Source organism: Podarcis raffonei, chromosome 8 (assembly GCF_027172205.1).
Source record: "Podarcis raffonei isolate rPodRaf1 chromosome 8, rPodRaf1.pri, whole genome shotgun sequence".
In the NCBI taxonomy this organism is placed as follows: Eukaryota; Metazoa; Chordata; class Lepidosauria; order Squamata; family Lacertidae; genus Podarcis; species Podarcis raffonei.
Window position 1 is genome coordinate 59,123,445 of NC_070609.1, and position 13,739 is coordinate 59,137,183.

Below are 13,739 nucleotides of genomic sequence, written 5' to 3' on the forward strand. Positions count from 1 at the left end.
GAAGCTTTTGTCTCCATCTCTTTACACTGGAATTCAGTGACAGTCAATGAAGCTGAATGGTGGAAGATTCAGGACAGACAAAAGGTTGTACCTCCAGCTGTTGACGGCTTCACATGGTGCTCTGCTGGCTGGCTCTGATGGGAGTTGGAGTCCCAACTGTCTCTGGAGGACCACACAGGGGTCCCCATCCCTCACTGAAGTAGAACTTTCAGCAGATGAGGAGACAATACACTTTAGAAGGAAGCTCCACTGGCTTCCATATAGGATCCAGGTCTCCAGTTAAGCCCTGGTCATATATTTCTGAAACAATGTAGAACCAGACCACAGGAAAGTACCCTACCACCACATCCTCCAACTTGGTCTGGTGACATCTGGGCTTAAATATGTTTTGGATCAGGGCACTCCAATAGAGGATGGATGCAGCAAGAGAGCCAGCATGGTGTAGTGGTTAAGAGCAATAGACTCGTGATCTGGGGCACCGGGTTCGCATCTCCGCTCCTCCACATGCAGCTGCTGGGTGACCTTGGGCTAGTCACACTTCTCTGAAGTCTCTCAGCCTCACTCACCTCACAGAGTGTTTGTTGTGGGGGAGGAAGGGAAAGGAGAATGTTAGCCGCTTTGAGACTCCTGAAGGTAGTGATCAAGCGGGATACCAAATCCAAACTCCTTCTTTATATCTGAATTATGGGGCACAACAAACATAGCCCATGTATGGCACTCTTTTAGAGCAAGCACCATTCACCCTGAAATAATGCCAGCAAGCCTCCATAGAGAAATAACAAGTTTAATAGTACTTAAAAGAAAAAGCCTATCTATTTAAACATAAGGAACCAAGGATATTCAGATCCAAGAATGAAAAAAGGTTGTTTTTGGAGTCCATCAACTTCACTTAACGGTTGCTTTTCCGCAAAGGACTGTCAACTGGTTCTAAGGAAGGGGGGGGGAGAAAAAAAAGCATGGGCAATTGATGGAGCTCTCCAAACATCCCTCTGAACCACCAAAACTCCAGATTCTATGCAAGGAATGCCTTACACAGAAGTATTTCTGAGAACTACTTGCATGGATTTTTCAGACCCGAGAAGGAACAGTGCAGATTGGCACAGCTGACAACGATGTTATGACGGACCCTGCCAACCCCCCCTGTGGGGACAGAGCCATTTCCAAGGTTTATTTGTTCTGCACACTTACCACAAGGCTGTGGATATGCTGGACGGTGTCCTCATTCAATAATTCCACATTGATGTTCTGGAGGTCATCGCCAGCCGAGCAGAGAGTCTGAACAAGAGCAGAGAGTTGTTGTTTGCACCATTACGCATGTTATTGCTTCGTGTCACATAGAGAAAGTGGGCAGAGAAAAGTTCCTCTCCCTCTTTCCTAATGCTAGAACTCATGGTTATCCAATATAGTTTAACGTTGGAAGAGTCAGGGCGTAGGACTTACTCATGCAGCACAGAGTTGAACTATGGAACACTCTCCCACAGGAAGAAGCGATGGCCACCAAACTGGATGGTTAGTTGATTAGACAAATTCATGGCAGAGAGGGCTGCTGGTGGCTACTTAGCCATGTTGGCTATGCTCTGCCTCCACACAGCTGGAAGCAGCAATGAAAGGGGTTTGGGAGACGTCCTTAATTTTTGGATGTGTGTCTCAACCTGGACGCATTTATATTTGCAAATCAAAGATTCACAGCCCTCCCCGGCTAATACAGTACCTTTCCATCAGACAAAGGGATGTTGACAAAGGGAACTGAGCTTTCGTGGGGCATCGACATACTCCGGAGCGTCACCGCCTGCGTTCTCTCTGAGGCAGATGCACTTTTGGAGAGACCCCTTTGTGGAAACCTAGGCACCAGAAAGGGGTGGGGAAGGGGGGGTGGAGGAGAGGGAAGGCGGTTCAGAAAAGGGCAAAACAACTGATCGAGGAGATGACGCAAGACCCCTATAAGGAGAGGGTCCAGACATTTGGCGATGTTTGAGGTGGTTAGTTTTAAGGAAAAGGTAAGATGAGCCATGATAGAGGTGCATGGAATTGCACATGGTGCATAGAAAGTGGACAGAGAGAAGTTTTTCTTCCTCTCTCATAATTCATTACAATTTAGCAATATCCAATTAAACTGAATGTTGGGAGATTTGGGACAGAGGAAAGCAAGTACCAGCTCAAACCTCTTCCCACACTGAGCTTCTCAGGTAGACTGGAAGGCTTGATTACCTAGTTCTTCCCAAGGTGAGGGAAAGGGGGCATAGCTAAACCTGGCAGGACAGCTTACTTGATTGTATTAACCCCTTCATGCATTCATTGGACTTAAGTAGATTGGCTGTATGAGTCTTGATTATTCCACAACATAAACAGCATGGCTTGCCTTTTAGAGCCCAACGAGATGCACTTGGAAGCAGACACTGGCCGCTCCCGCATCGAGGTCGATCGCTCAATGGTTCTCCCGTTTGGAGTGGCGTATGCAGACCTGATGGGACACAGGGGGCATTTACAGGATTTTAAGGTCGCAGCAGCAGTTCCTCCTATGCCTGCTCCTGTGAGAATTCTCTATAAGGAGAGGTCAAATGGCAGGCAGAATGATCACAAGGAGCGGAGCTGTTGCAGCTGCGGAGACTTCCCCATGTAGTCCGTAGATCACTTCATGCTTCTCTTAGGTAGTTCATAACATTATAAAAACATCAAAAGTACAAAGTAATGCCACATTTTAAAGCAAAAACAGAATGATTAGGGGCAAAATCCTCTTAAACATCAAGATAAACCCAATTAAAAGATATAATAACCAGTGCTTTTTCTGGGAATATGCATACCTCTAAACATTTTGTGAATCTTTGTACTTTTGTCCATTTACTGTATTATCTGAACAATAAAATGGTGATTATCTTGAATCAAAATGAGAGTAGCCCTAAACATTTTTTAGGAAAAAAGCACTGATCATAACTACTAGCAGATAAGAACAGCACATAATAACTAACTGATGATAATAATAATAATAATAATAGCAGATATTATCATTAATATTTATTTGCTTATTTATTACCTGCTCTTTACCCTAATAATAACTAATAGCACATAATAGCTACCAGCAGATTTAAAACACAGAAATGCAGCAAAGACAAGAAGTCCTACCCACCTAATATGCAGGCAGATAAAGATGCCTGGAGAACCACATTCAGTTCCCAAGGCCTGAGGTTTCTCAGCCATGAGCTACTTGACTGAGGACATGGACAGGTGTTTTTTCAAAGCTTCCTAGTACAACCATGAGGGCTAGCAACCTGCTTTTTCTAAGACTATTCTCATAAGCAGCTTCATGAAGCCTCTTTTTAAAACAGAAGGCATTGGCCATCAACAGCCATCACTTACAAGGAGCAGAAGCAGCTTCCAGCCAGTTAAAAGCTCCAGTGATTTCACGCTTGCAGCCTCCCCCATTGAAATATGTAGAACTTGATCTTTAGCTGGACAGCACCATAGTTCACTGGGTATTAGATATGGCACAGGGGTCAGCAAACTTTTTCAGCAGGGGGCCGATCCACTGTCCCTCAGACCTTGTGGGGGGCCAGACTATATTTTGGAAAAAAATAAATGAACAAATTCCTATGCCTCGCAAATAACCCAGAGATGCATTTTAAATAAAAGGACACATTCTACTCATGTAAAAACATGCTGATTCCCAGACCGCCCGCAGGACTGAGAAGGCGATTGGGCCGGATCCGGCCCCCGGGCCTTAGTTTGCCTACCCATGGCGTAGGCGTAGGGTCTTGTGCCATAGGCAGAGCTGCTCCTTTGAAAGCCAACGCACTTTGCTGCCTCACAAGAAGAACCGAAAACAATGAAGCAAGAATATAGGGTTACTCTTACCTGGACGGAGTCCCTTGCTTGCCCTTTACGGCAGAAGCCAAGGAAGCCAGAGAATTTGTTTTAAATGCCTGCAAGGGTGTTAAGCAGCAAAACAGGGAATTAGGGCCATAAAGGTAGTCCATGGAAAAATCAAAGTTGTTTAGCATTCCTAAAAGTCATCCGATTCTCCACCGTTTGGAACAGCAATCTAATTTTGCGGATTTATAGGTAATGGGATATTGAATAATGTGGGACTTGTATGTCTGTTTCCTGCCGCCAGCGAATAATCCCGTGTGTCACACAAAGCATTTCCCAGCTCACATGCACTACCTCACACATAGAATGCTGCATAAGATCAGCATATGCACCTTTTGTGCCCTGGTGCTAATGTCAGAATTGAGGGGGGCAAGGGATTTCAGGTAGAGCCTGCCCCCACCCCAAGCACCTGTCGGGATCTGATCTTGCCATGCACACAAAATTCTCACGCTGACTTCTGTTGATGCTGACTTTGCACAGAGAACCTTGGGGGAATGGGCCCTTTGCCAATCTTGGGGGCCACTGAACATTCAACCTCACCAGGATCACTCCATTTCCAGGGTTGCAGAGACAAAGAACTCTCCAGGCCACACGGCTAAAGAGGGTAGCTTTGAATCAGCAAAAAAGTGTAGCGTGTCTTACATATTGGACCTGCAACAAAATAGTGAGAGTGCTCTCATGCAGGTTTCTAGACTGCGGAGCCCTTTCCCAGGATATTCCATTCCATTCCCAACCTCAGTTTTGTTCCCAGGACACTCAGCATTGCATGTGCATTTAGCGTACTCAGTCCTCGTTGAGCTATCTTCAGGTCGTTTCCCCATCTAAGGTTTTTTTTGGGTTTTTTGGTACATCCACAAACCTCCAGGTTCCTCAGAGCCACCTAATGACTCCCTCTTGTGCATGGATAGTACTGTTTTGGCTACAGAAGGATCCACACTTAAGAGAATGAATTTGCTATGAGCACATATGGGATACTTTCCCCCACTTACCTTTCGAGACAGTTTCCTGGCCGGGGCTCCACTCCCTTCTTCCTCTCCCTTGTATTCCACAATTGTCGTGACCTTAACTAGAATGGGCAATTTGGTCAAGGGTTATTATAGGCATGTTATGCATGCATCTTACATCAGTCTCTCCAAAGCTATGGCAGGATACTTTGGCTTGGATCAAACTGTTGGGATTTTACGTAAGCCGATGCTGGCTAGTGTGATTAGTATAAATCACATGAGATGTCTGAGAAGAGTGTGGGAACGGAAGACTGTCTTATCTCTTCCGTCTGAGAGTGTTATTGGACTATACTTTCATTTTTGCTATATGCTTTCTGTTTCTGCCAGAGTTTGGAGAACACAGACGTGATTATGGATTCTCTGTATATATTGTGAATAAAACGTGGTTTGGATCTATGGATGTTTTTATCTTCTTGCTGTGTGATGCCAGAAGACTTGTGTGCACTTTTCATATGAGAAGTGTCGCAGAGGGGCACTCTGGAGTGAAGGGACATGCCATTCCAGAGACGTGCCTACTGGGAGACAGTCGGAGGTACTGGGGGGTCTGCTGTCCCCCCAGGAGCGTGTGCCAACACAAACAGCATCAGGTTTTGCACACTCATGAACACTCTTCTTCTGTCCCACAGGGAAGAAAGAACACTCCCAAGGGCCCATGGAAATAAAATGACTGCTCATAGCATAATGCCATTCCAGAAATCTATGGTGTGACCACATCTGAAATTCTATGTACTGTTCTGGTCGCCTCACCTCAAAAAGGATGTGGAGCGATCCGACTGCGAGGGGAAATGGCAACACTGGGGTTTTTATTAGTTTAGGTAAAAGAGATGGCATGATAGAAGCTTATGAAATTATGAGTGGCATGGAGAAAGCAGATAAGGAAAAAAATTGTCTCCTTTCATCACACTAGAAGTCATGGACATCCTATTAAGCTGAATGTTGGAAGATTCGCAGAGGAAGATAAAAGAAAGGACTTATTCATGCAGTGCATAGTTAAATTAAGGAACTCAATCCCACAGGAGGCAGAGAAGTCAAGCAACGTGAATGGCTTTAAAAGAGGATTGGACAAATTTATGGAGGAGGGGGCTATCGAGGGCTACTAGCAATGAAGGCTACTAGCCATGATGGCTATAGTCTGCTTTCATGGTCGGAGGCAGTAAATGCTTCTGAATACCAGTTATTGGAAGCAACAGGAGGGAAAGTGTCTCTTGTGTGGGGAGTCTGTTCCCACAGGCATCTAGTTTGCCACTGTGAGAAGAGGAGGCTGGAGTAGATGGGCCATTGGGCCTGATCCAGCAGCTTCTTATGACCCCCCAGAACAACTGGTAAGCCAGCTCTTCTGCATTTTGGGCCCCAGATGTCTACTCCAAAGTCCAGCCCTGACAGCATCACTGCCATCGAACACTGACCTGCTTGGCATGGAACAGCAAGTCAAACCTTGGCCAAGCATGAACATTCTCAAACCATAGTTTAGCATGTCCCCAGAGAGGAGTTTTCACCCAGTTTGTTTCTCCTCTGCTACTCCATCTGAGAGCTAAGCTGTGGTTTGGCTTAGCATATCCTCCACATCCAGGTTCCTGGGTTTATTTTGCTCCAAACAAACCTTGGCTACTACTACTGTTGTTAGATAAACCGCAAGCCCTGTTCTGGAGGATATGCTAAGCCAAACCATGGTTTGGCACAGCTGTAGAGGGACTGAGAAGCAGAAGCAGCAGCAGCAGCAGCGATCTCCCTTGCGTGAAACTGGGCAACCCTCCCTCCAAGCAATGTTAAGCTTGGAAGGTCAGCTCACCTCGTTTGCTGTTGGTCCTCACTAGTCTGGGAGTTGGCATATCTACTGCGCAGCAATCATTCTGTGGGCAGGAGGGAGAAAGAGGTGGTATTATCAGGCCAGAATCTCTGTCGTGGGTTTGGTTGCTGGATCCAAAGAGTTGGACACATGGATGAATATCAGAAGAAGCAGGTGTCTGGGGCATGTGGAAATCACCTATGAAAAAACTTCCCTGTGGAGCAGAGTCATCCCATGGGAAGTTGACTTATACTGAGACAGACCAATGGTCCATTTATCTCAGTATTGTCTGCACTGACTGACAGCAGTTCTCCAAGATACCAGGCAGGAGATATTTCCCAGCCCTACCGAGAGATGCCAGGAATTGAATCTGGGACCTTCTGCATGCAAAGCAGATGTTCTATCAATGATCTACTTAGAATCATAGAATTGTAGAGTTGGAAGGGATCCGGGGGGGGGGGCATCTAATTCAACTCTCTGCAATGCAGAAATCAACACTAAGCCCCCTCCCATCCACTTTGAAACCATTCTGGACCTTGCTTAGCTTTGCAAATGTGCTAGCAGTTTTATTCCCCAAAGGACCTGGGACAAATATAACAGGCCACCCAGAGCTTGCCAGATCTTTGACAAATGGGGCTGGCTTCTACTCCAATCTGCCTCTCCCACCCACCATTTAAAACTGCTTTCTCACCGCTTCCAGCGGTGTCCAAACTTTTTTCAATGAGGGCCACATTTGATGATGTGAGGGGCCATGACTTTTTTTTAAAGGACTGAAGTTGTTGAGCTTTTGTTAGGATTTTACCCCAAAGTTGTTGAGCTTTTTTTAGGGTTGAAGTTGTTGAGAGGTTTTTTTAGGATTTTACCCCAGGAAACAAACTGCCAGATTTAAACGACTGGTCCCCAAAACAGACTTTGGAGATGCCTGGCTTACACCTACAAAGTAAGGCATTCTAGTAAGGTGACACAGACCTGGCACCTGCATTCTCCTGGGTCATATCACGCAGAATTCCTTGCTCTGAGAAAGGAATCCCTTTTATTAATGGGTGGACAAAAGGAGGAGGAGTGGGGGCAGTGCAGTACTTTGCACTACTGTAGGCTTTGGGGCAGTTGCCCCAATCTGCCACAACCTGAGAGCAGCATTGCTCAAGAGGCATAAGGGTCTGTTACTGGTTTTTTTAAAAAAAGCATTTCCATGTTACTTGGCCATACTTACTGCCATGGCAGTGGCGATGACTGTGGCAGCAGCAGCTTCTTCTTCCTTAAGATCTGTGGTACAGAGACAGGCAATTATACCAAGGCAGTTGCCAATTAATCAAAGGGACTAGCTTCTTATCAATCACACATTCTTTATAAAATAAAGGTTGGAGCAAAATATGAGCACAAGAAGAGCCTGCTGGATCAGGCCAATGGCCCATCTAGTCCAGCATCCTGTTCTCACAGCAGCCAACCAGATACCCGTAAGCGGGACCTGAGCACAAGAGCACTCTTCTCTTCTGTAGTTTCCAGCAACTGGTATAAGGAAGCATTAATGCTTCTGACCATGGAAGCAGCGCATAGTTGTACTGGCTGGTAGCCATTAGTGGTCTTCTCCACAAATCTGCCTAATCTAAGTTGGTGGCCATCCTGTGGGAGGAAGTCCCCCAGTTTAACAATGCGCTGCATGAAAAAGTACTAAGAAGGGTGGATTTGCCCTGCCAGACTTTAAACTTTACTATGAATCAGCAGCATTCTGCTGGTTGAAAGACTGGCTGCTTCTTGAGAACACAGACATTTTGGATCTAGAAGGTTTTAACAATGTTTTTGGGTGGCATGCATATTTGTGGTACGACAAGGTTAAAGCACATAAAGCATTTAAGAACCATATTGTCAGGAAAGCTTTGTTCAATGTTTGGATAAGATATAAGGATTTATTGGAAAATAAAACCCCAAGGTGGCTGTCACCAATGGAAGCAAAAGCCCAGAAAAAGCTCAATATGGAGGCCAAATGGCCGAAATATTGGGAAATTTTGGAACGAGAGGGAGATAGACTAAAACTGCAGAGCTTTGAGAAACTAAAAAACAAAGTGCGAGATTGGCTTCATTATTATCAGATAATGGAGGCATATAATTTGGACAAGAAAATTGGCTTCCAGGTGGAAAAATCAAAATTAGAAACAGAACTGTTAGAACCCAAAACTAAGATTTTGTCAAAGATGTATAACTTGCTGCTGAAATGGAATACTCAGGATGAAACGGTGAAATCTGCTATGATTAAATGGGCACAAGATGTTGGACATAACATTATGTTTGCTGACTGGGAACAGTTGTGGACCACAGGTATGAAATTCACGGCATGCAATGCCTTAAGAGAGAATATTATGAAAATGATATACAGGTGGTACATGACCCCAGTCAAGCTTGCAAAAATATATCATTTGCCCGATAATAAATGTTGGAAATGCAAAGAAACTAAAGGTACATTCTTTCACCTTTGGTGGACATGCCCAAGAATTAAGGCTTTCTGGGAAATGATCTATAATGAAATGAAAAAGGTATTTAAATATACCTTCCTGAAGAAACCAGAGGCCTTTCTTCTGGGCATTCTCGGCCAATTGGTGCCAAAGAAGGACAGAACTTTTTTTATGTACGCTACAACAGCAGCAAGAATACTTATTGCAAAGTATTGGAAGACACAAGATCTACCCACTTTGGAAGAATGGCAGATGAAGGTGATGGACTATATGGGATTGGCAGAAATGACTGGCAGAATCCGAGACCAGGGAGAAGAGTCGGTGGAAGAAGATTGGAAGAAATTTATCTACAGAAATATTGTAAAATTAATGAATGTTAGAATGATGTTGGATTGAAATTGAGTGGTTTCCAGCTGTAATGCTTTAAGAGAATATGAAAAAAGGATTATAAATAGGTAATAATATAATGGTAAGGATTTGCTGAACCAACAATTTGTGGTGGAATACAAAAAAGGGAGGTATGAGGAGGTCCGGGAAACAAGTTAAAGGAAAATAAGCAATGGAAAATTTATGTGTTTTTAATTATTTTTATTTTGTATTTTTGTTATTTATCTGTTTTCTCTTCTTTTTCACTTTATTGTAATACTTTAAAAAATCTTAATAAATATCTTATATAAAAAAAAGAAAAAGTACTAAGAAGTGGGAAGGGGAAAAGGAAGGTATTAAAACTGCACATAATTAAGATATAGTGTTTGTTGATGACCACCAACTAAGGTGGCTTTACAAAGGAGTTAGACAAATTCATAGAGGAGAGGGGCCATCAACAGGTACAAGACAATGGCTTTATATTGCTTCTAATATCAGGGGCATTATGCCTCTGAATATAGCTGCTGGGGAGCACTTTTGAGAAGAATGCAATTGCACTGGGGAAGAATGCAATTGCACCTGGGTCTTGCTTTTGGGCTTTAGGCTTCTGGCTGGCCACTGTGAGCAGAGCTGGCTTACCCATAGGCACTCTCAGGGGAACCAGGCAGAGAGTCCAGGGCTCAAGAGTTGAGTCCAGGGAAGTCGGAGCGCCTCCTGCATGCCTGGGACTGGGCAACCGGGGGGGGGGGGGTGCTGGGCAGATCTTTGCACCCCGGCGCCGCATATGCTTAAGACAGCCCTGACTATGAGAACAGGATTCTGGACTCGATGGGCCACTGGCCTGGTCCAGCACATTCTTCTTATGTTTTATTAGCAGGCTTGTATCTGACTTTGCACAGGAAGTCTTAAGTAACCAAAAAACTGTGTAGTTGTGAATTCAGCAGTTAAAATCTGTGTGGTTATAAAGGCTCAGTCACGATTCATAATGGCAAGCAATCTTATCCAAACATAAATGAAAACCAGCTCCTTGATCTCAGGATCCAGCATGCAAAATTTGGTTGGGATATCTTAAGAGGTGTCCGAATGCACAACAAACAAAGCAAGAAACCACTTTTCAAAATATATATTAGATGATGGGGGCCAAATGCAGCCTTCCAGGTCTCTATCCCTGGCACTCAGGAGTCTCCCTAGGCCACACAGCCCTCACTGCCCTTGCTTTGCATCCTCCTTGTACTCTGATCGTGCTTCCTGCTTGCCTGGGTGGAGGGCAGAGATGGGTGTGTGAGTGTGTGCAGAAACTAGCCTACTGTGCAAAGGTAAAATTGACATTAGTGGCTACCTATTTTAGAGTGGTTTAACAGTCCATCCTTCTTCCAAGGGAACTCTGGGAATAGTAGTTAAACCACAGAGCCTAGGACTTGCCGATCAGAAGGTTGGCGGTTCGAATCCCCGCAATGGGGTGAGCTCCTGTTGCTCGGTCCCTGCTCCTGCCAACCTAGCAGTTCGAAAGCACGTCAGAGTGCAAGTAGATGAATAGGTACCGCTCCGGCGGGAAGGCAAACGGTGTTTCCATGCTCTGCTCTGGTTCGCCAGAAGCGTCTTAGTCATGCTGGCCACATGACCGGGAAGCTGTACGCCGGCTCCCTCGGCCAATAAAGCGAGATGAGCGCTGCAACCCCAGAGTCGGCCACGACTGGACCTAATGGTCAGGGGTCCCTTTACCTTTACTATTTTAAAGTGGTTTAACAGTCCATCCTTCTTCCAAGGGAACTCTGGGAACTGTAGTTCTGAGAGGGAAATAGGCATCTCCTACCCACTCTGAGCAGCCTAAGCCAACCACAGTTCCCAGAGTTCTTTAGAGGAAGCCCTGACTATCTAAAGTGGTGTGATACTGCTTTAACTGTATAGTACAGATGGGGACTTAGTTGGGAGCAAGCCCCATTGAGAAAGTGGCTGAGCAAAGTCACGAGGACCCAGTGGCGTAGCGTGGGTTGTCAGCACCCGGGGCAAGGCAAGTAATTTGTGCCCCCTAACCCGTGGATTTGCGCCCCCTAACCCGTGGATTTGCCCTAACCCCCAGATGTTGCGCCCAGTGCGGCCGGTCCCCCCTGCACCCCCCACGCTACGCCACTGCGAGGACCTATCTGCATGATAATTCACTCAACACGGCTGGAAGAAACATGGACCATATTGGACTAGAGCTCCTCCGAGATTTGGTGTTTAATACCAAGGACTATCAAAAAAACCGGCAGAGAGGAATGGAGAGAGAATTAAGAGCCTCGGACGTGAGGTCTCCAGGCTGATAGTAGATGGACTGATGGACATTTCAAGGGGATTGAAACTGGGAAAGGGGGGGGTAGAGTTTGAGAATCCAAAGGGTGTATAATCTAACTTGTTCTGTTTTTATTTTGTTTGGATATCTATATGAAAATTGGGGAAATCGTGGAAGGGAATTTAGGCCGACTTTAGAAAAAGGTTTAAAGAATAAGCAATGATGTATAAATATGAAGTCTATAAGGCAAAATTGGTTTTTTAGAAAAAGGAATTAAATATAAAAAGGTTTAAAAATAGGGATAAGAGCTTGTTGAACCAACAATTGGACCTGGAATACAAGAGGGAGAGGTGTGGGGAAGTCAGGGAAATATGTTATAGAAAATAAGGATTGTGAACCGTATGTGTTTTTATTTTTTTTTTCTTGTTGTTTTTGGTTTTTTCTTTTTTTTCTTTCCTTTTTGGTTTTGTTATTGTATTATGGTGGAAAATTTTAATAAATATTACTTTTTTAAAAAAAAAAGATAATTCACTCAACACAATTCTAACCACGTCTACTCAGAAGTATATCTGTCTGAATTCAACAAGTCTTACTCCCAGCAGGTAAGTGGGGTTGGGATAGCAGCCTCACCAATCAAGTCCTCCCTCCTCATTTTTCTCATGACCACCGGCATGGCCAGCAGCTCCACCTGGAATGCCTTCTCAGCTGTCTGCAGAAGCGAAGCCAGCTCCTTCTTCAAATCTCGCAGGTTTTCCTTTGCTTGGAGAAAGGGAGAAGGACAGAGGAAGCTGCCTTATGCGGTATCAGTCCATTCGTCTATCTCAGTACTGTCTACACTGACTGGCAGCAGCTCTCCAGGCTGTGTTCTCTCTCCCAGGTCTACCTGCAGATGCCAGAGGTTTAGACCTGGGCCATTCTGCATGCAACAAAGATGCTCTAACCATTGGACAATATGGCCCTTGGTAGAAACACAGCACTGCAAGACCCTGAAATGAATAATCAAGTGAAGCAGCTAGAATTGAGGCATTTCTGTCCTTTGGGGGACAAAAGTGCTAGCACATTTGCAAAGCTAAGCAAGGTCCAGAATGGTATGGATGGGGGACTGAGCGTTGAGACTCATGCATTGCAGGGGGTTGGACTAGATGACCCTTGGAGATCCCTTTCAAGTCTACAGTTCTATGATTCTATTCTTCTAAGCCCCACTCCTTGCTTTTCACTCCACTTCTCCAAGATTCGTTTATTTATGCACCACCTTTTCCTCCACGGAGCTCAAGGTAGTTTATACATGGTTCTCCCCCTTCTCACTTAATCCCCACAACATCCCTGAATGGTACGTTAGGCTGAAAGGCAGTGATTGAGCAGGGCTTTGAACCCTGGTGTCTCCCAGGTCCTGCCCCAGCCTTTCTCAACCTTGGGTCCCCAGATGTTGTTGGACTACAACTCCCATCACCCCTGACCACTGGCCCTGCTAGCTAGGGATGATGGGAGTTGTAGTCCAACGAAATCCGTGGACCCAAGGTTGAGAAAGGCAGCTCTTACCGCTACACCAGGCTGGCTCACATTTGCTCACTCGGACCACCCGTTTTGCCCGCCCCATCCCGAGGCCTCACCCTGGTGCTGGAAATCCCGCAGAAAGAGACTGATGCGCTGGTCCCTCTGCTCCTTGCTCAAGAGGCTCCGATCCGACTCCACGCCGGAGTCCGCGCTGCGCTTCTTTGCCTCGTTCACGTGTTTCCTTAGCGCCATGTCTCGCTCCCAGCTCACAAATCGGGAAAGCCCAGAAAGGAGAAAGCATCTCTCTGTGTGTCGATTTATTGCAGTTCCCCGCCCTGGCTGTGGACACGCCCACTTAGGACCCTGGAGAAGGGGGGAGGGCACTGATTGCAGGTGCAAGGCATGCTCTTTCCCTGAGGAAGCCAAATCTAGCCCTGGGGATGGAGGAATCAGCTGCAGGGAGCTGTTCCTTTGTGGGTGCATTTAGCTCTCCCAGTTTATTG

General features: G+C 45.5%; 1 protein-coding gene across 1 annotated transcript; it reads right to left on the reverse strand.

The window, feature by feature from the left end:
- Positions 1 to 768: 768 nt before the first annotated feature.
- LOC128420316 (borealin-2-like) lies at positions 769 to 13,597 on the reverse strand. The gene is made up of 10 exons (XM_053401924.1): positions 13,353 to 13,597; positions 12,373 to 12,501; positions 7,868 to 7,920; positions 6,658 to 6,718; positions 4,854 to 4,930; positions 3,850 to 3,917; positions 2,308 to 2,461; positions 1,712 to 2,074; positions 1,189 to 1,275; positions 769 to 927 (listed from the first exon to the last, which is right to left on the reverse strand). The coding sequence occupies exons 1-10, from the start codon at positions 13,486 to 13,488 to the stop codon at positions 886 to 888; spliced, it is 1,170 nt and encodes a 389-aa protein (XP_053257899.1). The 5' UTR covers positions 13,489 to 13,597; the 3' UTR covers positions 769 to 885.
- Positions 13,598 to 13,739: the final 142 nt, after the last annotated feature.

What these genes read in the sequence shown, in the direction of transcription:
- LOC128420316 (XM_053401924.1), bottom strand. Translation starts at nt 13,488, where the DNA reads ATGGCGCTAAGGAAACACGTGAACGAGGCAAAGAAGCGCAGCGCGGAC. An exon ending in GCGGGATTTCCAGCACCAGG is followed by an intron (nt 12,502 to 13,352) that starts GTGAGGCCTCGG and finishes CCTTTCTCCAAG; the next exon opens with CAAAGGAAAACCTGCGAGAT. An exon ending in GAGGAGGGAGGACTTGATTG is followed by an intron (nt 7,921 to 12,372) that starts GTGAGGCTGCTA and finishes TCTGTACCACAG; the next exon opens with ATCTTAAGGAAGAAGAAGCT.